The sequence below is a fragment of the Scyliorhinus torazame genome, chromosome 21, assembly GCF_047496885.1.
Source record: "Scyliorhinus torazame isolate Kashiwa2021f chromosome 21, sScyTor2.1, whole genome shotgun sequence".
NCBI lineage: Eukaryota > Metazoa > Chordata > Chondrichthyes > Carcharhiniformes > Scyliorhinidae > Scyliorhinus > Scyliorhinus torazame.
In genome coordinates this window covers 12,130,332-12,157,342 of record NC_092727.1, presented here as the reverse complement: position 1 = coordinate 12,157,342, position 27,011 = coordinate 12,130,332, and the positions used below count along the sequence as shown (strand labels likewise).

Genomic DNA, 27,011 nt, shown 5'->3' with positions numbered 1-27,011 from the left:
CTCAGAATTCCAAACATCTGCATCAAACCCTTAATCGATATCTTCATTTTGGTTGCTACGCAGTTCAGGAGTTTGTCTCCCTTGTGTCATTTGCTCGGTGTTTTCAGAAAAATATCCTTTAATTACTTGGTTTGCTATTATTTTTTTGAGAATTTCCTGATAAAACCTTTGATCCTCTGAATAAGAGTCGTCCTCGCACCTCGTGCAGACTGGACTCTGAAGGCAACCATTGCAAGCAGTGGCAAGATTTTGTTTTCGTGATGAATGGGAAGACGACAAGCAATCAGATTCTTTTTCCAAATGGTTCAAGTTCTGCTCAGTGAAGGGGTTATAAAAATCACAATCTAGACTCACTCCTGTGACTTTTTTCTCTAATTTTAAATCCTCATCCTGTTCAAGAATATCACGCATACCAGGTCCATCTTTCTGTAGCACATGATTCAGACAACTTGAAGTAAAAATAGAGCTCACATCAAATTTTTCAGTAACCAATTCTTTACGATTTGTTTATTGTCATGTGTACCGAGGTACAGTGAAAAGTATTTTTCTACGAGCAGCTCAACAGATCATTAAGTACATGAAAAGAAAAGGAAATAAAAGAAAATACATAATATGGCAACACAAAGTACACAATGTAACTAGATGACACTGGCATCGGGTGAAGCATACAGGGGTGTAGCGTTAATCAGGTCAGTCCATAAGAGGGTCGTTTAGGAGTCTGGTAACAGCGGGGAAGAAGCTGTTTTTGAGTCTGTTTGTGCGTGTTCTCATACTTTTGTATCTCCTGCCCGATGGAAGAAGTTGGAAGAGTGTGTAGGCCGGGTGGGAGGGGTCTTTGTTTTCACCAGGCAGCGGGAGGTGTAGATTGAGTCAATGGATGGGAGGCAGGTTCGTGTGATGGACTGGGCTGTGTACACGACTCTCTGATGTTTCTTGCGGTCTTGAGCCAAGCAGTTGCCATACCAGGCTGTGATGCAGGCAGATAGGATGCTTTCTATAGTGCATCTATAAAAGTTGGTAAGAGTTAATGTGGACATGCCGAATTTCCTTAGTTTCCTGAGGAAGTATAGGCACTGTTGTGTTTTCTTGGCGGTTGTGTCGACATGGGTGAACCAGGACAGATTTTTGGAGAGGTGTACCCCTGGGAATTTGAAACTGCTAACCATCTCCACCTCGGCCCCGTTGATGCTGACGGAGTGTGTACAGTACTTTGCTTTCTGAAGTCAATGACCAGCTCTTTAGTTTTGCTGGCACTGAGAGATAGATTGTTAACTTTATTCACTAATAATTTATTAACTAGTTCACTGACATTTGATTCAGGAATTTCAATTTTGCTCAATGGTCTCATTTTGCTGCCTTCTTTATCAAGGAGCTTTCCTATGGTTAAGACATTGCATAAGTAGGCAACCGGTTTATGTTTGGCATTTACTTTTCCTGCATTCTCAAATATTTCTGTGCTTTGCTCATTTTGCACAATTTCGGTGTCGAGCAGCCAGGGCTCATTCACCACCCGATTAAACTCATTCTGATCAGTTAGCACCTTCATTGTCAAGTGCTCTTCCTCAACATTGAACACAGATTCCTTTAAGTACTTGCTCTGTGGCTTAGTAGTTTTACTGCTCCTATTGCAAAATAAATTTTCTGCGTCACAAACTGGTAACACAACTACCCCCTCAATACAATCCGCTGGCAAGTTTTTATTAACCTGGTTTTCTTCTGCATTACTTTCTGGTAGCTCATCAATTGGCCGATTATTCCGAATTGAATCCCTTTTCTGCGGATTTTCAACTGGAGTTTTCTTGTTTTCTGTGTCACTGAATACAATTACCTGCTTCTCAAGTGCAAATGAAATTCTTTTGTTTTCAGACTGTACCGTTTCTGCAATTTGTTTAAATTTTACTGACTTCTTTGGTATGTTAGCTGGTTCTTCACTTCTTAAAAGTCCTAAGCTCATTCTACCCAAACTGGAGTGAGAGAAACTCCAGCATCTATTTGCCTCAGGAGCTTTCCTGGTTTCTTCAGGAGCCTTCCTGGCTTCTTCAGGCCTAGCCAGATCACTGTGCCTAGCTCGGAGTCTTTGACCAAAAGAAACTGTTCTTCCTAGAATTTTCTCGACATCTTCAAATATATTTTGACTAATGTTTTATTTTTTTTTTTAAAAAAAGGTTGTAGATTACTTGGGAAATTGATAGTTATAGGTTTATTGACCAGCATTGGTTTCAAAGATGGCCACTGGTCTCTTTCAGGTCTGTACCCTCAGTCTTAATCTGAGCAGCAGGCAAACACTCAAAACCTTCAAAACAGTGAAGAGGATCATGAGAAGAGCAAACTCGGCTACAATTAGATGGCGAAGGAAGTAAGCCTGGCTCTAATTGGCTTCCCCCAATGAAGAATGAAAAAGGGCTTACAAATAATGCGAAAATCAGTGTGGAGAATCGGCACCATTGGCGCCGGCGTGGCTGGTGTGGCGCTGGTCACGGGCTGCTCTACGTGGTCGGCCCACCGATTCTCTGGCCCGGATGGGCCGAGCGGCCGTAAGAAAAGAGCCGAGTCCCGACGGCGCTGTTCTAATGGCGCGAACCTCTCCAGCGCCGTGCTGGCCCCCTGTAGGGGCCAGAATTAGTCGTGGGAGTGGCCTGTTCACGGCGTCGTAAAACGCAACGGCATTTAACACGTCGTGGACACTGCCGCGGGATTGGAGAATCCCGCTCTTTGTCTCTTAACTTGTGAATTAGCTACAAATTGTCACTCGCTTTATTATTAGGGGACTTTGTAAAGTGGCTAGTTTGCTTTTCGCCAGTCTTTCATAATGGTGCCAGACTCTGAAGAAACCTTTCATTTTGATAGCCATGTTTGTTGATGCAATCCAAAAGAAAGAGAAAATCAACTGAAAAGAACCAGTTTATTCTGAAAGACAGAGTGGAAAAAGGCTGGGCACATTATCAGCTGAATTTTTTAGATTGGTTGTTTTTACTATCCTGTACTTTTTCCACATATCTTGGGCGAAATTCTCCGGTATCGGCGCGATGTCCGCCGACCGGCGCCAAAAAGGGCACAAATCAGTCCGGCATCGCGCCGCCCCAAAGGTGCAGAATCCTCTGCATCTTGGGGGGGGCCGAGCCCTAACCTTGAGGGTCTAGGCCCACGCCGGACTGATTTCCACCCAGCCAGTTGGCGGAAAAGGCCATTGGTGCCCTGCCAGCTGGCGCAGAAATGACATTGCCCGATGGCGCATGCGCGGGAGCGTTAGCGGCCGCTCACGGCATCCCCGCGCATACACTGTGGAGGGAGTCTCTTCCGCCTCCGCCATGGTGGAGACCGTGGCGAAGGCGGAAGGAAAATAGTGCCCCCACGGCACAGGCCCGCCCGCAGATCAGTGGGCCCCGATCGCGGGCCAGGCCACCGTGTGGGCATCCCCTGGGGCCAGATCGCCCCGTGCCCCCCCCCCCCCCCCCCAAGGACCCTGGAGCCCGCCCGCGCCGCCCTGTCCCGCCGGTAAGAGAGGTGATTTAATCCACGCCGACGGGACAGGCATTCTAGCAGCGGGACTTAGGCCCATCCGGGCCGGAGAATCAAGCGGGGGGGCCCACCAACCAGCGCGGCGCGATTCCCGCCCCCGCCGAATCTCTGGTGCCGGAGACTTCGTCAACCAGCGGGGGCGGGATTCACGCCAGCCCCCGGCGATTTCCGACCCGGCGGGGGGTCGGAGAATCTCGCCCCATGTATTTAAAAATGTGACAAAAGCACAGAAGGAAATACAAGCAGAGATATAACAAAACAAAATACATTTCAAAGATTATCTATTCCACGTGCAATGTTGCTAATGGTAGCCCTGTGCTGCCATAAGATTATTTTTCATTTTACTTTTGGGCCATGACAATTCGATAGATAAACCCCAACACTAAGACCTCCAAACGTTCACTCAGACTGATGGTTTGTAGCTTCGAGAGACTAGCTTAGCATCAACATTTGTTCATTACAGGAAACAAGACATTCCATTTTTGAGATGCAATTTCTTGACCAAGTTAAATATGATAGAAAAGCAAAATCTGGATAGCTAAAGGAAAAACAGAGAACGCTGAAAAACTTCAGAACAGGCAGTGTCAATGGGAGAGAAACAGAGTTAATGTTTCAGGCCGGTGATCATTCAACTCAAAAGGATGAAAAGTTATGAACCTGAAACATTAACTCCATAGATACTGCCAGAATATTGTCAACATTTTCCGCTGAAAATTATAGAGGTGATCTTGCAGTGCTGTGCTGAAGCAGAGCACGGCAGCTATCGGAATCATGCGTCAGAGAATCAGGGTTACAATGCAGTGGTCCTATATACAGCCTCCTTACTTCTGTGACTGCAGCCTTTCTGCAAATTTACTCTTATTTCTTTTTAAAACATCACCTTTTCAAACACTTACAATTCAGCTTCGTAACAAATAACATTTTAAAACTGTACAGAATTATTTATGATGTGGAGATGCCGGCGTTGGACTGGAGTGAGCACAGTAAGAAGTCTTACAACACCAGGTTAAAGTCCAACAGGTTTTACACAGAGGGTAGTGGGTGCCTGGAACTCGCTGCCGGAGGAGGTGGTGGAAGCAGGGACGATAGTGACGTTTAAGGGGCATCTTGACAAATACACGAATAGGATGGGAATAGAGTGGAAGTTTTTAGTTTAGACGGGCTGCATGGTCGGCGAAGGCTTGGAGGGCCGAAGGGCCTGTTCCTGTGCTGTACTTTTCTTTGTTCTTTGTTTGTTTCGAATCACTAGCTTTCAGAGCACCTGAGGAAGGAGCAGTGCTCTGAAAGCTAGTGATTTGAAACAAACCTGTTGGACTTTAACCTGGTGTTGTAAGACTTCTTACTAGAATTATTTAAACAATCATGCCAAGTTACTGCTCAGATATAACAGACAAATCCCCACATGATCACTTAGACCTTTTTCTGTAATAAATAATTGGAAGATGTGGCCCAACTGAGTTGGCAATATTTGCATCTCCTGGTCCACAACTTGTCAGAATTCTTCTCTGAAAAAACAACTATAAAACAGGGAATGACATGAATGAATCACTGTTAATACTAATTAAATCTGCACTGTGACTATTAATTGAGATAAAGTGGCAGTTCATGGTACCAAAGAAGTGGCTGCATTGAAAACTGAAGAGGATTTTTGTGTCTATATTGAATTACTTGGATACCAAATACTTCATTTGCGTAGCTATAAATGAGATTTCAATTCAGCACGTCTTTGATGCATCAAAAGGGAATTAAAGAAGAACCTTGTCTAATGGCTCTATCCATTTATATTGCGAGTAATTGAGCCATAGCAACTAAATTTATACGGAAACATATGGAAGTTATAACACTGAAACAGGCAATTCTACCCAACCAGTTCATAGCTGCATTTACCCTCCACAAGTTTGATCACAGTTTGTGCTCAGTTAACTCCATCAGTGAGGCATTACAATTATCCTAGGTGCCTTTGAGATTGGTGAGAGGGAGCAAGAGAGAGAAGGGGGGGTTTGCTGTTGGGGGCAGAGTTGAAGGAGGTGGGGGCAGGGCAACATAGCAGAGTTCCCACTCCAAAATGTATTGCCTGAAGTGTGTTAAGCATGAATAACAAGTGAGCTCAGGATCTGGAAAATAACTTCCTGATGACCACCCACAAAGCTCACACGTGGATAAAGGACCATTTCTTCAAGATAGCAAGAAGCACCTATGAAACTACAGCAGCAAGGGGATCAATGCCTTTCACAGGAGGCAAGAAATTAGAAGTGGATAAAAGCATTGGGAAAAAACACAGGCACCTAGCATGTTCAAATTCGTATTCAAGAATTAAAACTCACTGCGGTAGATTTAAATGGCTCCTTTTCTTTCTTTTCTTTTTTGTCCTTCTTCTTTTTCTTTTCTTTCTTTTTGCTTCCACCCAAAGCATGTAGTTTTTCACGCTCCAGAGAAACCAGGTTTCGGTATTGTTCATCACATGGATGGTCCCAGGTTGACTGGCCCGATACAAAGTTAAAATAATAGACATCGCCAGTGATATCTTGGCTGCCTCGGACAAGAGAAAGCAATCATTCAAAAACGTGTATTTATAAAGTCTCTCTAAAATCCATGGTAATCCAGCGATTTTTGTCCTGAGCGATTCTCCCCCCTCACACTCACTTCTTTCTCCATTTAAACATGCCACATAATTTTTCCTTCCAAGTGTTGAGGGTAGATTAGGTAATTGTCACGTCCCTCTGGGCTAGTGAGCGGTTAATTTCAGGCCCATTTGACCCAGAGTCACAACACAAGTGAAATTAGTTACTTTAAAATACTGAGGACCTTGGTTGAGCCAAATAAACTGCAATCACCAGATATGTAAACTTAACACAAATAACCTTTTATTATTTAACAGTAATATAATTAAATTGACAAACATGCAATTGACTACCTAATACCCCTTAATCCCCCCTCCCCCCACACACCTTTTTCCAACTCGCCCAATCTACACACAAAGAAACATTATGATACAGTAAAAGGGTTAAAAGATTTCTGATGCACTATGATGGTTTTCGGTTAGTCTTTCAGGTGTTCAATCTTAAGCAGGAGGGGGTTCTCTCTGGTAAGGAAGGCTGTTTACTTTCTTTGTAGATTCAAGATCATTTCACTTATATAGTGAACATGTGCCCGGCACTCACTTGTTTTAGAACAAATTAAACAGTCCTTTACTTCTGCAGAGAGAGGGCTCCTACTCTCTCCAAGGTCTAATCACTCCTGCCCAGCTCTCTGAGAAGCATCACATAGAAACCAATCACTGGCTCTAATCAGCCAGAACACTGTCCCTGGCCAACCCACAGGCTGCCAGCCAGCGAATCGAACCAACTTCCTCCAAGCTGGTTCTTAAGATTCCCTCGGCACCAATGAGTCTGTATTCTACTTTCCAAAAAAAAAAACAATTCTGGAACAAACTGTCCTGACTAGCAGGCTGCCTCAGCTCAAGTCCACTGCTTAAAGACGCATTCCGATTATGAGTCCACAGATCAAAAATAATAGAATAAACAAAAGAAATGGGAACACGGAAGTCAAAAGGAAGTAATCCAACATAATCAAGAACTCATAGCTTTGACATAAATCATCTTCCTTCGCCAATCACTAATAACGTAGCTACTGATTAGCAGGTCAATTCTATGCAGGGAAGGCATTCCAAAACCAAGGCATACCTAAATAGTGGATGCAAAATTACAGAATCCCTACAGTGTAAGAGGCCATTCAGTCCATCAAGTCTGCACTGAAAGAGCACCGTACTTAGGTCCACTCCTCTGCTCCATCCCCATAATCCCACCTAGCTTTTGACACTAAGGGGTGATTTAGCATGGCCAATACACCCAATCTACACATCTTTGGACTTTGAGCACCCAGGGGAAACCCTCGCAGACACAGGGAGAGTGTGCAAATTCCACACAGACAGTCACCTAAGGTCAGAATCGAACCTGGATCCCTGGTGCTGCGCCCCTAGTAACCCAAGTAAAATCGATAATTTAGTTAACAAAATGGTCTTCACAATGAAGCTCAGTTCCCTTTTTAACGATTTAGGTCTGTGATCATAATTCTATATAACGGAAGAGACCAGGAAATGTTTTGATATCTTAAGATTTGTACTTCAGAACAACTGCAAATTTATCTTGCACTCAATTTTGTTTTGGCCAACAAACTATTCCCCACTCAATCAGATGATTGCAAATGCTGTGTTTATTTCAAAAGTATTGAATTTAAATGATTTTACAATTCAAAACTTGAAGTATAACATCATGGATAAAAAGCACAGTGAATGGAAGCATAGCCAAAAGAGTAAAACTCTTAATAGTGCAGGAAGATTGATCTAGCGTTGCAAATTCACACATCAGGGAACACAGATTTTACAGGATTGTTGGAATGAAGGGACTAGGCTATGATGAGAAATCAGGTAAATGTAGTTTATATTCTGAAAGTGAGAATGAGGATTTAAAGTAATGAAGGCAATCAAGGGGGAAGATAGGAAATGAATATTCCATCTGGTATCAGAACCCAGAACAAAGAAGGCATAACAGTAGAGTTCAGACAAGCCGGTTAAAAGTGAATCAAGGACAAACTTCTTTATAACAAGTGGTGTGATAATTTAGAATGGATTGCTTCAACATCATAGATGTGAAGATAATTGAGGTATTTAAAAGAAAGATCAATAGCTATTCAGTAAGTAAAAATTGCTTGATAGAAAATCTAATTCCGCACTGGCAGAAGGACGATGGCAAATACACTGTTGTAACTCTGATCTGTACTTGCTTTGGATGCAACTTTTCCATTGAGAGTGCATTCGCCATAAAATTAGCCCAAACAGGTAAAAGGTAGGGAATGTTTAACTATAACATTAGAATGAGATCGACTGCCCAAATAGTCCATCCTTGTTCCCGTGGAATGGAAGACAGAGAAATACGTCTTCAATGACAATCCATTAAAATTTTAGGCTCATTTAAATACAATATTTTTAAACGTTAATCTACAGATGAAATTTAAATTTTAGATCAAATTTTAATGGATTGTCATTTAAGACCAATTTATCACAATATAAACTCTTTATCAAATATTAAGTGGAATATGGCCTTATTAAAGCTGATTTTATGCAGGTTGAACTGAACTTTAAAATGATGCGTTTATGACTAAATAAACACTGCCTATTCTACACAGAATCCTGTAATTAAGCAATAAATGTCGGTATCCTGAGTGTACAGAGAAATAAATGGCTCCTGTGCGCTTCCCAGCATTTAATCATCAGGCAGCAGCTGTTTTTACTTTCTGCCAGGTGAAGTTTGGGCTGCCAACATTTACTGCTGTTTGGTTCACATTAATTTTTAGAGAACATGCATTTTTAATTTATTAAACTATGAACATTTTAAAGGTGCCGCACAACAATAATGATGTATACCACACACACACAATCAACTTGGATACTCCGACTTCCGGTGGCGGCTATGAAGGAGTAAGTCGCACATTTGGTGGCTCCCGCTCTGGTCGGACTTTTGGACCTTTTCCCCCGATTTTCTATCGGACTTGAATTGTAAAACTGATGACAGAGGCAATTGTGTACTGAATTCCCACATCGGTGCATGGAGAGAAGGACTAGAAGTGCTCGTAAAGGCAGAAACAGAAAGACAGAGAAGGCTTGGACTGAAGCTGCAGCAGGAGACAGTATGGCGGAGGACCGGACCTCTGGTTTGTTGACCGAGCGGTCAACGGTGCAGCTGATGCAAGTTATTCAGGAAGGCTTTGCTAAGCAGAAACGGGACTGCTTGTACCCGATAAAAGACTCCATTGAGCGGCTGGAGCTTAGATTGGACGCCCAAGATCGGGCGATTCAGAAGGTAGAGAATGCTCTGGCTGAGCAGGAGGAACATCAAACTGCGGTGGAGTTGGAGGTGGGGATGCTGAGAGACCAGCAGAAGAAACTCCTGGAGAAGGTGAAGGACCTAGAGAATAGGTCCCGCCGGCAGAACTTGAGAATCGATGAGCTTCCGGAGGGGTCCGAAGGAGCGGACGCTGGGGCATACATCGCAGACAAGTTTGAGAAACTGCTGGGGGATGGGACATTCTCCTGGCCCTTGGGAGGTGGATGCGGCTCGCGAGGAAGCCGCGAATGGGAGCCCCCCCACCCCCCCGCTACCCCCCCCTCCAAGGGCAATGGTGGTGAGATTCCACAGGTACTTGAATAAGGAGCGCATTCTACAGTGGGCCAAACAGGCACAGAGCTGTAAGTGCGACAACAGTATCCTGCAGGTTTACCAAGACCCGAGTGTGGAGGTGGCCAGGAGAAGAGCAGGCTTCAACCAGATTAGGTCGATCCTTTTTAAGAAAAGGGTGAAGTTCGGACAGTTGTATCCAGCCTCTGGGTCACGCACGAGGAACAGCACTTTTATTTCGAGTTGCCTGAAGACGCGCTGGACTTTGCGAAAAGGAAAGGACTGGTGGTGGACTAGAACATAGAACATTAGAACATAGAACATAGAACATTACAGCGCAGTACAGGCCCTTCGGCCCTCGATGTTGCGCCGACCTGTGAAACCACTCTAAAGCCCATCTACACTATTCCCTTATTGTCCATATGTCTATCCAATGACCATTTGAATGTCCTTAGTGTTGGCGAGTCCACTACTGTTGCAGGCAGGGCATTCCACGCCCTTACTACTCTCTGAGTAAAGAACCTACCTCTGACATCTGTCTTATATCGATCTCCCCTCAATTTAAAGGGATGTCCCCTCGTGCTAGACATCACCATCCGAGGAAAAAGGCTCTCACTGTCCACCCTATCCAATCCTCTGATCATCTTGTATGCCTCAATTAAGTCACCTCTTAACCTTCTTCTCTCTAACGAAAACAGCCTCAAGTCCCTCAGCCTTTCCTCATAAGATCTTCCCTCCATACCAGGCAACTTTCTGGTAAATCGCCTTTACACCCTTTCCAATGCTTCCACATCCTTCCTATAATGCGGTGACCAGAATTGCACGCAATACTCCAAATGTGGCCGCACCAGAGTGTTGTATAGCTGCAACATGACCTCATGGCTCCCAAACTCAATCCCTCTACCAATAAAAGCTACAACACCGTACGCCTTCTTACCAACCCTCTCAACCTGGGTGGCAACTTTCAGGGATCTATGTACATGGATACCGAGATCTCTCTGCTCATCCACACTGCCAAGAATCTTACCATTAGCCCAGTACTCAGTCTTCCTGTTATTCCTTCCAAAATGAATCACCTCACACTTTTCTGCATTAAACTCCATTTGCCACCTCTCAGCCCAGCGCTGCAGCTTATCTATGTCCGTCTGCAACTTGTAACATCCTTCCGCACTGTCCACAACTCCACCGACTTTAGTGTCATCTGCAAATTTACTCACCCATCCTTCAACGCCCTCCTCCAGGTCATTTATAAAAATGACAAACAGCAGCGGCCCCAAAACAGATCCTTGTGGTACACCACTAGTAACTGGACTCCAGTCTGAGCATTTCCCATCAACCACCACCCTTTGTCTTCTTCCAGCTAGCCAATTTCTGATCCAAACTGCTAAATCACCCTGAATTCCATGCCTCTGTATTTTCTGCAGTAGCCTACCATGGGGAACCTTATCAAACGCTTTACTGAAATCCATATACACATCAACTGCTTTACCCTCATCCACCTGTTTGGTCACCTTCTCAAAGAACTCTATAAGGTTTGTGAGGCACGACCTACCCTTCACAAAACCGTGTTGACTATCTCTAATCAAATTATTCCTTTCCAGATTATTTTACATCCTATCTCTTATAAACCTTTCCAAGTTTTTCCCACAACAGAAGTAAGGCTCACTGGTCTATAGTTACCGGGGTTATCTCTACTCCCCTTCTTGAACACGGGGACAACATTTGCTATCCTCCAGTCTCCTGGCACTATTCCTGTAGACAAAGATGACTTAAAGATCAAGGCCAAAGGCTCAGCAATCTCCTCCCTAGCTTCCCAGAGAATCCTAGGATAAGTCCCATCCGGCCCGGGGGACTTATCTATTTTCACACTTTCCAGAATTGCTAACACCTCCTCCTTATGAACCTCAAGCCCTTCCTCAGTATTCCCCTCGACAACATAAAAGACAGACAAAAAATATTCATTTAGCACCTCTCCTATCTCCTCGGACTCCAAGCACAACTTCCCACTACTGTCCTTGACTGGCCCTACTCTTACCCTAGTAATTCTTTTATTCCTGACATATCTATAGAAAGCTTTAGGGTTATCCTTGATCCTACCTGCCAAAGACTTCTCATGTCCCCTGCTGGCTCTTCTTAGCTCTCTCTTTAGGTCCTTTCTAGCTAACTTGTAACTCTCGAGCGCCCTAACTGAACCTTCAAGTCTCATCTTTACATAAGTCTCCTTCTTCCTCTTGACAAGTGTTTCGACTGCTTTAGTAAACCACGGTTCCCTCACTCGACCACTTCCTCCCTGCCTGACAGGTACATACTTATCAAGGACACGCAGTAGCTGTTCCTTGAACAAGCTCCACATTTCCATTGTGCCCATCCCCTGCAGTTTTCCTCTCCATCCGATGTATCCTAAGTCTTGCCTCATCGCATCATAATTGCCTTTCCTCCAGATATAACTCTTGCCCTGCGGTATATACCTATCCCTTTCCATCACTAAAGTAAACGTAATCGAATTGTGGTCACTATCACCAAAGTGCTCACCTACCTCCAAATCTAACACCTGTCCTGGTTCATTACCCAGTAGCAAATCCAATATGGCCTCGCCTCTCGTTGGCCTATCTACATACTGTGTCAGGAAACCCTCCTGCACACATTGGACAAAAACGGACCCATCTAATGTACTCGAACTATAGCGTTTCCAGTCAATATTTGGAAAGTTAAAGTCCCCCATAACAACTACCCTGTTGCTTTCGCTCCTATTCATTACAGCGCAGTACAGGCCCTCCGGCCCTCGATGTTGCGCCGACCTGTGAAACCACTCGAAAGCCCATCTCCACTGTTCCCTTATCGTCCATATGTCTATCCAATGACTGAGAACTTTTGAACTTTGCTGCAGCGTTCTTGTTTTTTTTTTTTGTTTTGTTTTTCTGTTCTTTTTAAAAAAAAGTTTCTCGTTTTTCATTTTGTGGAAGCTGTTTGTAATGCCTTTTGCATTGATTTGGGACCAGCGGTAGAGCTGAGTGAGTTAAGGTTTTCATATGCACTGTTGGGGGATGGAGGTGTGCTTGTTTAGATCTTGGTGTTTTTCTGTCGGGCAATTGTGTGGGGATTGTTTGATATTGGAGTATGTTTGTATAAGCGGGGGAGGGGAGGGAATAATAGGTGGAAGACAATCCGGCACCAGGGATGGGGGCCAGCAAGCTAGCTGGGCGGGCTAGCTCACGGACGCGCAGTGGGGGGTGTGCATATGTTTGGTTTATTAAAGGGGTTGGGTTACAGAGTGTTGTTACTAGGGGGGGAGGGGGGGGTAAATGTTCTGCTGACAAGGGAAGGACTTGGGCTAAGGAACAGAGAGGAGATTGGGGGCAGAGGCTGCCTGGGGGCACACCGGTGGAGGCGCGGAGCATAGGCTGGAGGAGGGACCAAAAAAGGGGATGGCTGATCGGCGAAGAGTGGGGGCAATGAGCCCTCCAACTCGGCTGATCACCTGGAATGTTTGAGGGTTAAATGGGCCGGTCAAGAGGGCACGTGTGTCCGCGCATCTTAGGGGACTGAAGGCGGACGTGGTAACGTTGCAGGAGACGCACCTTAGAGTAACTGACCAGATTAGATTGAGGAAAGGCTGGGTCAGTCAGGTCTTTCACTCGGGACCAGACTCAAAGACTAGAGGGATTGCGATCCTGATCAATAAGCGGGTGGTGTTTGAGGCGGGTAGAATAGTCTCGGATGTGGGAGGTCGGTACATTATGGACAGTGGGAAACTGGAGGGGGTGCAGTTGGTTTTAGTAAATGTGTATGCGCCAAATTGGGATGATGTGGAGTTTATAAAGAGGATGCTGAGGAAGATACCGGACCTGGACTTGCACAGGTTGGTCATGGGAGGGGGCTTCAACACAGTTATTGATCCTGGCTTGGACCGGTCAAGTTCGAAAATGGGCAGGGTGCCAGCAATGGCAAAGGAACTAAAAGGGTTCATGGAGCAGATGGGGGGGTGGATCCATGGAGATTTGGGCAGCCGAGGGTGAAGGAGTTCTCCTTTTACTCACACGTTCATAAAGTGTACTCCCGGATTGATTTCTTTATTTTGAGCAGGGCCTTACTGGCAGGGGTGGTGGATACGGGGTACTCGGCGATCACAATCTCAGACCATGCTCCGCACTGGGTTGACCTGCAGGTTAGTAAAGACAGTAATCAGCGCCCACAATGGAGGTTAGATGTGGGACTTTTGGCTGACGATGGGGTGTGCGAGCGGCTGAGGAAATGTATTCAGAACCACCTGCAGGTCAATGACACGGGGGAAATTTCAGCAGCGGTGGTCTGGGAAGCACCGAAGGCGGTGGTCAGAGGGGAGCTGATCTCGATATGGGCCCATAGAGAGAAGGTGGACAGGGCAGAGACGGACCGAGTGGTAAAGGAGTTACTACAGATCAATAAGGAGGTATGCGGAGACCCCAGAGGCAGGGCTTTTAAGGGAACGGCGGAGGCTACAGGCGGAGTTCGGCTTGTTAACCACAGGGAGGGCAGTGGAGCAGCTGACAAAGGCGAGGGGGCGATCTATGAACATGGAGAGAAGGACAGCAGGATGCTTGCACAGCAGCTTAGAAAGAGGGAGGCAGCCAGGGAGATAGAGAAAGTAAATGACGGAGATGGGAACCTGGTTGGAGATCCAGCAGGGGTGAATAAGTCATTTAGGGATTTCTAGTAGGCTGTAAAGGTCGGAACCCCCTACGGGGCCAGAGGGGATGAGGCACCTCTTGGAGGGGCTGAATTTCCCAAAGGTGGATGGGGAGCTGGTAGAAGGGCTGGAGGCTCCGATCGGGTTGCAAGAGATAGTGGAGGGTCTGAAGGCCATGCAGTCGGGTAAAGCCCCGGGGCCGGACGGGTACCCAGTGGAGTTTTATAAAAGGTTCTCTGGGATATTGGGGTCGGTGATAATGAGGATGTTCAATGAGGCAAGGGGAAGAGGGGTGCTGCCCCCGACGATGACACAGGCCACGATTTCACTGATTCTGAAGCGGGACAAGAACCCGGAGCTGTGTGGGTCCTACAGGCCGATATCCCTGTTGAATGTGGATGCTAAATTGCTGGCCAGAATTTTGTCCTTCAGGATTGAGGAGTGTGTTCCGGACGTTATTGGGGAGGACCAAACGGGGTTTGTTAAGGGTAGGCAGTTGGTGGCCAATGTAAGAAGGTTGTGAAACATGATCATGATGCCCCTGGAAGGTAGGGAGGTGGAGGTAGTGATTGCAATAGATGCAGAAAAGGCTTTTGATCAGGTAGAATGGGATTATCTGTGGGAGGTACTGGGACGGTTTGGATTTGGGCGGGGCTTTATTGACTGGGCCTGGTTGCTGTATCAGGCTCCTGTGGCAAGCATACGGACGAATAGAACAACTATTGTTCGCGCTAGCTATAGAGCCATTGGCAATTGCTCAGAGAGCCTCAAGGGGCTGGCCCGGGGGGGGGGGGCCACAGAGTCTCACTCTGTGCAGACGACCTGCTTCTGTATGTACCGGACCCAATAGAGGGGATGGAAGAAATCATGAGGATACCAGGGGAATTTGGCCAGTTTTCGGGGTATAATCTAACGATGGGGAAAAGTGAGATGTTTGCAGTCCAGGCGAGGGGACAGTAGAGGCGATTGGGAGAGCTGGCGTTTAGATTAGTAGGGGGAAGCTTTAGGTACATAGGCATTCAAGTGGCGCGGGAATGGGACCGGCTGCATAAATTCAATCTGGCCCGACTAATAGACCAAATGAAGGACGATTTTCAGAGATGGGACGCAATCTCGTTGTCATTAGCTGGGAGGGTGCAGACGGTGAAGATGACGGTGCTCCCGAGATTCCTGTTTGTATTTCAGTGTCTCCCCATCTTTATCCCGCGGTCCTTTTTTAAACGGGTCAACAAAGTGATCACTGGCTTTGTTTGGCCGGGCAAGACCCCGCGAGTAAGGAAGGTAATGCTTGAGCGGAATAGGGGAGAGGGCGGGCTGGCGATGCCAAATTTTAGTAACTATTACTGGGCGGCGAATATCGCCATGATCAGGAAATGGGTGGTGGGGCGAGGTCGGCATGGGAGCGTATGGAGGCGGCTTCATGCAAGGGCACCAGTCTGGGGGCGTTGGCAACTGTGCCTCTGCCGTTCCCGCCGGCACGGTACTCCACCAGTCCCGTGGTGGTGGTGGCCCTGAGTGTCTGGGGGCAATGGAGGAGACATGAGGGAGCATCGGTCTGGTCCCCAATCTGTAATAATTACCGGTTTGCCCCGGGAAGTATGGATGGGGGGTTCTGGATATGGCGGAGAGCAGGGATTGAGAGCATGGGGGATATGTTTATGGAGGGGAGCTTTCCGAGTATGAGGGCGCTGGAAGAGAAGTTTGGGTTGGCGAGGGGAAACAAATTCAGGTACCTGCATGTGCGGAACTTCCTACGTAAACAGGTGTCAACCTTCCCTCTCCTGCCGCTAAGGGGGATTCAGCACAGGGTAGTTTCCAGAGGGTGGGTAGGAGAAGGGAACGTCTCTGACATTTACAAGGAACTTATGGGGTCAGAGGACATGCAGACCGAGGAGCTGAAGCGCAAGTGGGAGGAGAAGCTGGGAGGAGCGATAGAGGATGGTCTATGGGCGGACAACTTGAGTAGAGGCAACGCGTCCGCAACATGTGCCAGGCTCAGCCTGATACAATTCAAGGTCATTCATCGGGCTCACATGACAGTGGCCCGGATGAGCAGATGCTTTGGGGTGGAAGACAGGTGTGCAAAATGTGCGGGAGGACCAGCGAACCATGTCCACATGTTCTCGACATGTCCGAAGCTTAGGGGATTTGGGCAGGGGTTTGCGGATGTCATGTCCACGGTGTTAAAAACAAGGGTGGCACTGAGTTCAGAGGTGGCGACTTTCGGGGTGTCGAAAGACTCGGGTGTCCAGGAGGAGAAAGAGGCAGATGTTCTGGCCTTGGCTTCCAGTAGCCCGGAGACAGATACGATTAGCTTGGAGGGACTCAAAGTCCCCAAAGTCGGAGACCTGGCTATCGGACATGGCTAGCTTTCTCTGATTGGAGAAAATTAAATTCGCCTTGAGAGGGTCACTGTTGGGGTTCGCCCGGAAGTGGCAACCGTTCGTCGACTTCTTCGCGGAAAATTAATCGTCAGCAGAAAGTGGGGGGCTTAGTTTAGCTTAGAGTAGGGGGTTAATAAAGGTGAGACCTGTAAGGAAGGGAGACGGCTTTTGCACTATGTTTATAGTATCATGTACATTGTTTATTTTGTTGTTGGTACAATACCAAAAATACCTCAATAAAATGTTTATTAAAAAAAAATTTGGATACTCCGTTTGTCCAATTTCTCCCATCCCACATTTCCCCCTAGTTTGCTATTCTTTTCTCCATAGCTCTCGGTATTGTTTTCAATAGTGGTGAACTTGTGCAGCTATGCAAAAAGTACAGTTTAATTCGGATCCAATAAAACAAGAGGTGAATAAAAATGAAGTTCTGTACATAGCACATGCGTGTGACGTTGATACAATTTCCAAGTTGTGACTGCTTATTCAATAATTTGCCTAAGGCAGTAACATTAATATTGCATGAATAATTGCACCATAAATTCAAATACCATAAGCCTGCTTTTTGTGAAATCCTGCTCCCTCTTATTTTACAGGTAAAGACTTCTCATTATTTTGATGCAAGAACACAATGCATAACTGAATAGAACAGCCAGATGCAGAAATCAAGTTCATCACCCAAGTCTCGATAAACCAGGATTTGCCATTCTGTCATTAAGTGTACAAATCCTTGTAAAAAGGGATTTACTGCCCCAAATGTAAATGTCTGAATCCCTGAACAGGGATTAATAAGTAAAAGGAAATACCCATTTTCATAAAACAGCTGGCTTCACACTATTTAAATATGCATCATTTTTCTTCCAATAGGGCAGGAACATAGAGGAACAGCAGAAATCTGTTTTAGGCAATAAGTCACGGTAGACGAAAAATCCATTAGACAGGGACAGTACCATTCTTACATAGGAACAGGAGAAAGCCATTTAGCCCTATAAGCCTGCTCTGTCACTCAATCACATCATGGCTAATCTGTACCTCAACTCAAGTAATCCATCTTTGAGAATCTTACCCAATAACTATCTTCATCTTGAAAATCTCAATAGCCTAACATCCAGAGGCCGAAAGGAGTGAGTTCCACATTTTTACTACCCTTTCTGTGAAAGAATGCTTCCTCGTGGCACTCCTGAATGGTCAAGATCTAATTTTAAAACTGTTCTGGACTTCCCCCACCGGAGCAAATTGATTTGTTGTACCCATCCTTTCTAATTCCATTATCTTCCTAAATATTCTTCATTCAAAATGACTGACGACACAGAGAACAGAGTTTGGACTTGCAAATATTTAATGTAATTGAGACATTACCAGAAAGAAGCTCATATTGTCAGAAGATTCCATATAATCTCACAGTTCTGTTGTCTCTAGGCATATTTAGAATTTTGGGAATAATATGCTACAGTAAACAAAAATGCACCTCAACCAATACATTTCACTACTGCACCAACATTCTTCATCACGTCAAGTTGCCCTCACCATTGTTACTATCAATGACAGAAATATCATAACTAGTATTGCATTATCCAATGTCCTCATCTGACAAAATCTACGTTTGAAAGGACTAAATATGTAACTGCAATGCTGGATATTTCTAACACTCATATCATTATGCTTTACTAAAATGATACTGAAAACTCAACTGTTTTTTTGTCAACTTACCAGGGCTTCCATTCTTGGGGTAAAGGTGCCACAATACCCTCTCTGGCTAACCACATAAGCTCCGGTTCATTTTCAGGATCAATTCCTATCTCACGGGCATATTCTTGGATTTCTGAAGAAGGATAAAAAATGTTAACCAATTCTTTAAATAAAACAGTAAGTCATTAACATTGAGTGCCAGAACCAGAGTTTATGCTAGTAATTCCTCACACTGTGACTTTCAAACCTAAGATGTGACACAAGGAGCACGATGTTGTCCGCACTTCACATTGATCTCCTGATTAGAATGGTGTATGACATCAGAAGAAATATGGGAAAGGAAGAAACCAATCTAACACAATTCCATTCCCTTCCCTTTCTTTCCTTCTCCCCCATTCACTATATCCACCCTTGCAACATCCACCTACTTCACACCATGCTTTATGCCATAATCAGATGGACATTATTGGATTAAAAACAATGAGCAGAGTTGAAACTTTCAGATTCAGGCATAAAATTGGCAATCTCAAATCATCCACCCAGCTTGATTTTCAATCCCACTGGAGTTGAAAATGTATCATAGTTTTGAAAGATGAGGCTACAGAGTATATCCTTGTCCAAACACAATGAATAAAGATTCACATTGTGGACCACAAGAAGAGCCTCCATATTTTGACGACGAGTCAACACGCGTGCATAAACTCTACAGTTAAGGCTCATTATCAATCAAAGTTGCCTGGCTCAGGTTTGACAAGATCTATCCATTGTCAGCTGAATTATTAGTTATATCATCCTTATGCAGAAGAGAACTCCTAACCTACTCCCGGCTGCTAAGAGTCACAGATTCACCGTGACTTATTAATCTGTTCCGCAAAACTGAAGAAATAAAATCATGAGTGTGAAAATAGAAATTAAAAAGTCCAACCATTAAGCCTCAAACTATTACCCGACTATTATGACAGATTATGACAAAGGATTTTCAGTTTATTTTGTTGACTATTATGATTTCTACAAACCATCCTCATAACTCTCCTCAATAATGCCAGTCCTAACCCGTCCCTCAACCATTTAGCGTCTGTTTATTATGCTGCATTGATTCCATTAAAAGGGACTATAAAAATGTAGAAATGATTCCTTTGGTATAAATATGCAAGCCTATTATAAATATTAAAATATAGAACATAGAACATTACAGCGCAGTACAGGCCCTTCGGTCCTCGATGTTGCGCCGACCTGTGAAGCCACTCTAAAGCCCATCTACACTATTCCCTTATCGTCCATATGTCTATCCAATGACCATTTGAATGCCCTTAGTGTTGGCGAGTCCACTACTGTTGCAGGCAGGGCATTCCACGCCCTTACTACTCTCTGAGTAAAGAACCTACCTCTGACATCTGTCTTATATCTATCTCCCCTCAACTCTATGTTACAAATATTGCGTAGACATTACCAAGACATGCAGATCAGAGGACTGCAGAATCAATCCCTGGTTGCATCAAGTTAACTGATCTTAGTCATATAAGACTGGAGGTACAAAAATCAGTCTCACTGCCCCAAGCCCAAACAATTAAAAATAAAATCAGGTAGGGTTCCCACGTCACTTTCTGCAAAGCATGTGTGTTATCCCATGTGGACAATATCATACTTGGATACTGTCTGCAGTCGAATATCCTGCCAACTCGCATCTAAACCGGCTTGCACATACAGAATGATTGAGATATCGAAGTACCGTTGTACCCACAAAACCATTCTCCTGTAAGAGCCAGTGCCTTCAAAAAGAGAAAAAAAGGAAAAAATTGTGGTGAATGGGGTGTGGGGGGGATGACCCCAATAATAATTATGTTGTTGTCCCATTTAGATATAGAAACACATTAAAAGTTTCATAAAATGTACAGCAAATTAAACAATTAATGCTTAAATTAATTTGCCTGGGCGGCACGGTGGCGCAATGGTTAGAACTACTGCCTCACGGCGCCGAGGACCCGGGTTCAATCCTGGCCCTGGGTCATTGTCCGTGTGGAGTTTGCACATTCTCCCCGTGTCTGCATGGGTCTCAGTCCCACAACCTAAAGATGTGTAGGGTAGGTGGATTGGCCACGCTAAATTGCTCCTTAATTGGAAAAAAAAAATTGGGTACTCTAAATTTATTTTAAAAAACAAACAAAACAAAAATTTAATTAATCTGCCTGCCTTTGACGGAATAGGCTGAAGGCTTGTCTGATCGACCGATCAATTACATCATGGTTTAAAAAAAATCATTGGGTAATGCAGTTGATGTCAAACTAAACTTTGAGCAATGCTGCCCTCTACTGCAAAGGACCTGGTATCTCTGAAATGCTGAATGGCTGGAATATTTACAGATAGATCAGCCAACTTTTCAACCATGTATGCCTTGGTTTATTGATCAACTACATAATGTATGGGTTTTGTGTCTGAAATAGACACCAAGTATGTTTTAGATAAGTATGAACTTAAAGGTCTAATTTTCTCAACAGGGGTCAATAAAGAGAAATATCAGTTAAGTGTTTTTGAGAAATTAACGCACAAATGAATATTACTAATAATCCAAGGAAGGGCAACAGGGCAAGGGTGGAACCCTCTTGAGAGACAGTGAAAATATCGGCCTTCGATGAAGAGAACACTTGAAAGAACTTCTAAACCGTGACGCAACAGTAGATGAGGACGTGTTTGAAGAAATCCCCTGCTCCCCAAAGATGATCTTCGACTCCCACCAAGCGTGGGCAAAGTCAAAGCTGCCACTGAACACATGAAGAATGGAAAAACCACAGGAGTGGACAGGATATCAGCAAAGACTTTCAAACTTGGAGGTGAAGAGATCAGCCATCGCCTCCACCAGCTGTTGCTGAAAATCTGGGATACAGAAGATTCCTGCCAACCTCAGGGGTGCAGCCATGGCCACCATCTTCAAAAGAAATAAAGGGGACAGTAGGAACTGCCAAGGAATCTCCCTACTCTCCATTACCGGGAAGACCATCACCCAAATCCTCGCTAGCCGCCTTCTCCCAGCCTCTGAAGAAATCTTTCCGGAAAGCCAGAATGCTTTCAAACAGACCATGGAACAGTGGACATGATCTTCACTGCTCGGCAACTTCAAGAGAAATGCCAGGAGCAACATCAATCACTTGACATGGCCTTTATCGACCTGACCAATGCTTTTGACTCAGTCAATCGGGAAGTGCTATGGAAGACCCTGCAAAGGCTAGCGGTCCAGAGAAATTCATCAACATCCTTCGACTCTTCCACAAGATGTCGGCGATAAGACAGAAACCTTAGAGGTCACGTCTGGAGTCAAGCTGGGATGTCTCATTGCCCCCACCCTTTTCTCCACATTCATTGCCACCATCCTTCACCTTGTCAAGAGCAAGCTTCCCAGTAGAGTGGACATTGTCTACAGGATGGACAGGAAACGTTTCAACCTCAACTGGTTGAAATCCAAGAAGAAAACAAAATTGACATTGCTCGTGGAACTTCGTATGCAGATGGCATCGCCAGTTTAGCTGTAGGAGACCGAGGGTGATGACAGACAGCTGCTTTAGTGACGGGAAGCCAGTATCCAGTGGTGTACCACAGGGATCTGTGCTGGGTCCCCTTTTGTTTGTCATTTATACAAATGACATAGATGACTATGTTGCGGGTCAAGATCAGTAGATTTGCAGGTGACATAAAGATTGGCCAGGTGGTTAACAGTGAGATTGAGTATCTTGGATTACAGGAAGATATAGATGGGATGGTCAAATGGGCAGGAAAGTGTCAGATGGAATTTAACGCTAAAAATTGCGAGGTGGTACACTTTGGAAGGAGTAACATGATAAGGAAATATTCAATGAATGGCCTGACACTGGAAAGTTCAAACCAACAAAGGGACTTTGGCATGTTGGTGCATAAATCTCTGAAGGCAGAAAGGCAGGTTAATAGGGTGGTAAAAAAGGCATATGGGACACTTGCTTTTATCAATCGAGCCATAGATTATAAAAACAGGGAGGTCATGTTGGAGTTGTATAGAACTTTGGTGAGGCCACAGCTGGAGTACTGTGAGCAATTCTGGTCGCCACATTATAGGAAGGATGTAATTGCACTGGAGGGGGTGCAGAGGCGATTCACCAGGATGCTGCCTGGGATGGAACATTTAAGTTACGAAGAAAGGTTGGATAGACTTGGGTTGTTTTCTCTGGAGTTGAAAAGACTGAGGGGCGGCCTGATCGGGATGCACAAGATTATGAGGGGCATAGACAGGATGGATAGGGACCAGCTGTTCCCCTTAGATGAAGGGGACACAAGTTCAAAGTGAGGAGTAGGAGGTTTAGGGGGGATTTGAGAAAAAGCTTTTTTACCCAGAGTGTGGTGACCGTCTGGAATACATTTCCTGGGTGGGTGGTACGGACGGGTTGCCTCACATCCTTTAAGAAGTACCTGGATGAGCACTTGGCACATCATAACATTCAAGGCTCTGGGCCAAGTGCTAGCAAATGGGATTAGGTAGGAAGGAGAGGTGTTTTTCATGCATTGATGCAGACTTAATGGAATGAATGGCCTCTTCTGCACCGTATTATTCTAGGATTCTGCACTCTCTCATAAGAGAATCTCCAAGCCATGCTCGACATCTTTGTGGAAGCACACCAAAGAATCGGTCTCAGCCTCAAACCCAAGACGTCCTTTACCAATTAGCCCCAGGACAAGATCCAGGTTCTCCCTCAACATCAATGGAGAAACCCTACTAAAAGTCAAACATTTCCCATACCTAGGGAACCACCTCTCCTCTAAGGCTGACATTGATGCAGAGATCTAACTTCCAATCCGCAAGCTCTCCTTCGGACGCCAAAGGACAATTGTCTGAGGCGACTGTGACATCCGTGCTGACATCAAGATGATCGTGTACAAGGCAGCCGTCCTCTCAACTCAGTTATACAGCTCAGAAACTTGGACTACGTACAGATGTCACCTCAAGGCCTTGGAAGAGGTACCATCAACGCTGTCTGAGATGATCTGCTGCTGGGAGACAGGTGTGCTAATATCAGTGTCCATGAAGGAGCCAAGAGCACCTGCATCAAGGCCATGATTATCCGAAACCAACTCCATTGGGCTAGCCATGTGCTTAGGATGTCAGAGTCCCGACTGTCAAAGCAAATATTCTTCGCCCAGCTCAAGAAAGGCTCATGAATAAGAGGAGGACAAAGGAAGCGCTTTGAAGACACCCTGAAGGCTAACCTTAAGAAATGGAACATCGAAATCAATGCCTGGAAGACCCTTGCTCAGAAGAGACCTCCTTGGAGGAACCTCCTGATTGAAAGGACACAATTCACCGAGGACACCTGATGGTAAGAGCAGGCCCAGAAAAGGAGCCTGAGAAAGGACTACCAGCAATCTAGAGTCCAAGGACTGATCCCACCTCCTGGAAACATCAGCCAAGTGTGCTTGAAGATGTGGCTCTTGGATCGAGACCATCAGCCATGCCAAGAACCCACAGAACTCATGACCAGTATCACAGAGATTCTTAGGTGGACAGTCATACTCGTTAGCAAATGATCGTCAAAGAAGGCTAGCAAAAATTTTTTTAAACTTAAATTACAGTGCATTACAAATGAAACAAGATTTTAAGAAACAGAACTTGCATTGACAAGTTACAATAGAAAGGTTATTTGGGAATATCTGTTCATGGGATGTGGGCGCCACTGGCTAGACAGGCATTTAATGACCTTCTCTCATTGCCCTTGCCGCCTTCTTGAACCGCTGGGAACATCTACAGTGCTGTTAGGGACAGAGTTCCAGGATTTTGAACCAACAACAGTGAAGAAACGATGAATAAGAAACAGCATCTACACTGTCAAGATACTGACAGGCATATAAAGATTTACTTTTCAAATGGCTTAACATTGCAAAACTGTCACCACCGCTCACGAAAGGGGCTGGTTTAGCACACTGGGCTAAATAGCTGGCTTTTAAAGCAGACCAAGGCAGGCCAGCAGCACGGTTCAATTCCCGTACCAGCCTCCCCGAACAGGCACTGGAATGTGGCGACTAGGGGCTTTTCACAGTAACTTCATTGAAACCTACCTGTGACAATAAGCAATTTTCATTTCATTTCATTCGAAAGAGGGAACTTATATTATATATCCCGTTCACATCCTCACAAAGCACAAAAATTTTTATGCAGGCAAGTGAAGCAAGCAGTTTGTGTACAGGATCACTGTGTACACTTCCATGGATATACAAAAATTGTGTCTCATCCCTGATCCCTTCAAATACTACGGAAACATTGCACTAGTAATATGGAGTACGCACGGTTTGCTTCTGGTTGAGAAACTCAAGAATCAAAGACAGGCAGGGCACCATCAGGGTTAAGATGAGTTTTAGTTTCATCACAGTCCTGGGAAAAAGTGAGTTAGAGTACAGTGACTTTCTTCAGTAATCATTAAACCTGCACTTGCACTAATGTAGCCTTGCAACCAATGAAAGCTACAATTGGAGTGCACCTGCAGCCTGAAATATGCAGTATTAATGTGCCTCTGTACAGTATGAGTGATATTAGATCATCTGCTCCCCTTATTCAATGACAGTACATTGACAGTAACATTTCACCCAATACTTCAGCACATTTAGTGTCTCTCTTCCTCTCCTCTCCTTTCCTGGTCATTATTTTTGGTTCAAGTCTGAAAGGCTTTTCTAACAACAAAGAAAATTGCTAATGGCAACTAGAGCCACAAGCAATGATGTGTCACCTGAGAAAATTAAATTTAAACCTTGGTTAAAGAAACATAAATCGTATCCTGCCTGTACGATCATACATTATTATTAGAAACATCCTGTGCAAATACAATCTTTTAACTATTATTACATTCATATAAAGAACTCATCTGTGTCAGAAAATAAAGTGCATAAATATTTTAAAAACGAACACCTTCAATTCTATGATCAGGAAGGCAGGGGTAATAAGACTGTGAAAATTAACTCCTAAACTGCAGCAAATGACTGCACTTAGTACCCAAACAAGATGTTTTAAAAAAACGATTATATTGACAAATCACGATGAAAAGTCAAGACTTGTAGGACAGCACCTAGATTTTTTTAAATACGGGGAAGGGGAGGTAAATCAAGGTTAGATGACAAACCTTGGTTTTCATGCGTGAGATATATCAGTGTTCTCAACTCAATGTCCCAATCTCAGGACACAGTCCAACTTCATCACAATCAGGCCTTTGAGTTTCTCCAATACAGCCTGTCCCTGTAGTTGCCTCCAAGACAGATCAATTAACGGTCAGTTTTTCTTTATGGACAATGACAGTCTCTATAAGTGGGAAACTCAAAATAATGCCTGGTGTATAAACAAAATAGTTAATTAATATGGAAAGCTTATTTATTTCATGGTCAATGAATAAAGTGCTCACAACCTGTAGCTTCAATCACTACAAACTGGCATAGGTATACATGCTCCTAAACTGCTCATGCACCCATTAGATCGACAATCAGTCCTTCGCTCTGTCTGCAGGGCATGAACACACACATCAGCACATTGGCAACTTCCTCCCAGATATTCGTAACACTTTTCAAAAGGAGGCTAGTGAACTTGTTGGGGAGCAGTGGGACCATGCCTATGCTGAAGGTGCGACAGGACTCCCCCAGGAAGCCAGTGAGGATGTCTCCAGTCTGCAGATGTCAGATGTGTTGTCAGAGATTAAATTAAATTAAACATCCACTAAGTCTTTCTCTATTCCATTCCAGGCCCAAGCAGAAAGAGGAGGAGGCAAAGAAGAGAGACCACCCAAGGATGTGGTGGCTTTGGGGACAGTTCAGAGGAAGTTCACCAGATTGACTCCGGGGATGAAAGGGTTGGGCTTATACTCGCTGGAGTTTAGGAGGATGAGAGGGGATCTGATCGAGGTGTATAAAATACAAAATAGGATTGATAAAATAAACGCAGACCAAATGTTCCTCTTGTGGGACAATCTAGAAAGAAAGGTCACAGGTATAGGTTGAGAGGCAATAGATTTAGAATTGAGATGGGGAAGAACTACTTCTTGCAGAGGGTGATGAATTTGTGGAACTAGCTGCCTCATAGTGTTGTGGAATCTGAGTTATTAAATGGTTCCAGAAAGGAGATAGATATATTTCTGATTTAAAAAAGGTTAAAGGGATATGGGCAACAGGTGGGGAGGTGGATTTTAGACCTTGCCATCTTCCAGACCCTTCCATCAGGCAGAAGATAGAGAAGTCTGAAGACCCACACATCCAGACATAGGAACAGCTTCTTCCCCACAGCTACTAGACTCCTCAACGACTCCCCCTCGGACTGATCTGTTCCCTGTAAGAACACTATTCACGACGCCCTATGCTGCTGTTGCTCATCTATTGCTTGTTTGGCCCTTGTTCCGCACTATAACCAATCACTATTTGTTGATGTACCATTTGTCAATGTACTCTGTCAATTATTCTTTTGTCTACTGTGTAAGTACTGTATACGCTCCCTTGGCCGCAGAAAATACTTTTCACTGTACTTCGGTACATGTGACAATAAATATCAATCAAAAAATCAATCAGCTAAGGTCTGATTCAGTGGCGGAGCAG

General features: G+C 44.7%; 1 protein-coding gene across 6 annotated transcripts in view; it reads right to left on the bottom strand.

Moving 5' to 3' along the window:
- LOC140398169 (centrosomal protein of 164 kDa-like) overlaps positions 1-27,011 on the bottom strand; it is a 321,180-nt gene that overhangs the window by 240,436 nt on the left and 53,733 nt on the right. For 4 of the 6 annotated variants that reach the window (XM_072486508.1, XM_072486509.1, XM_072486510.1 and 1 more), the window contains exons 4-5: positions 18,453-18,564; positions 5,844-6,048 (exon numbers count right to left, since the gene is read on the bottom strand). In XM_072486508.1, the coding sequence (XP_072342609.1) occupies positions 5,844-6,048; positions 18,453-18,564 (317 nt within the window). Of the gene's footprint in view, positions 1-5,843; positions 6,053-18,452; positions 18,565-25,558; positions 25,722-27,011 lie in introns of those variants that run through there. The other 2 variants (XM_072486511.1, XM_072486513.1) reach the window with 2 other exon arrangements.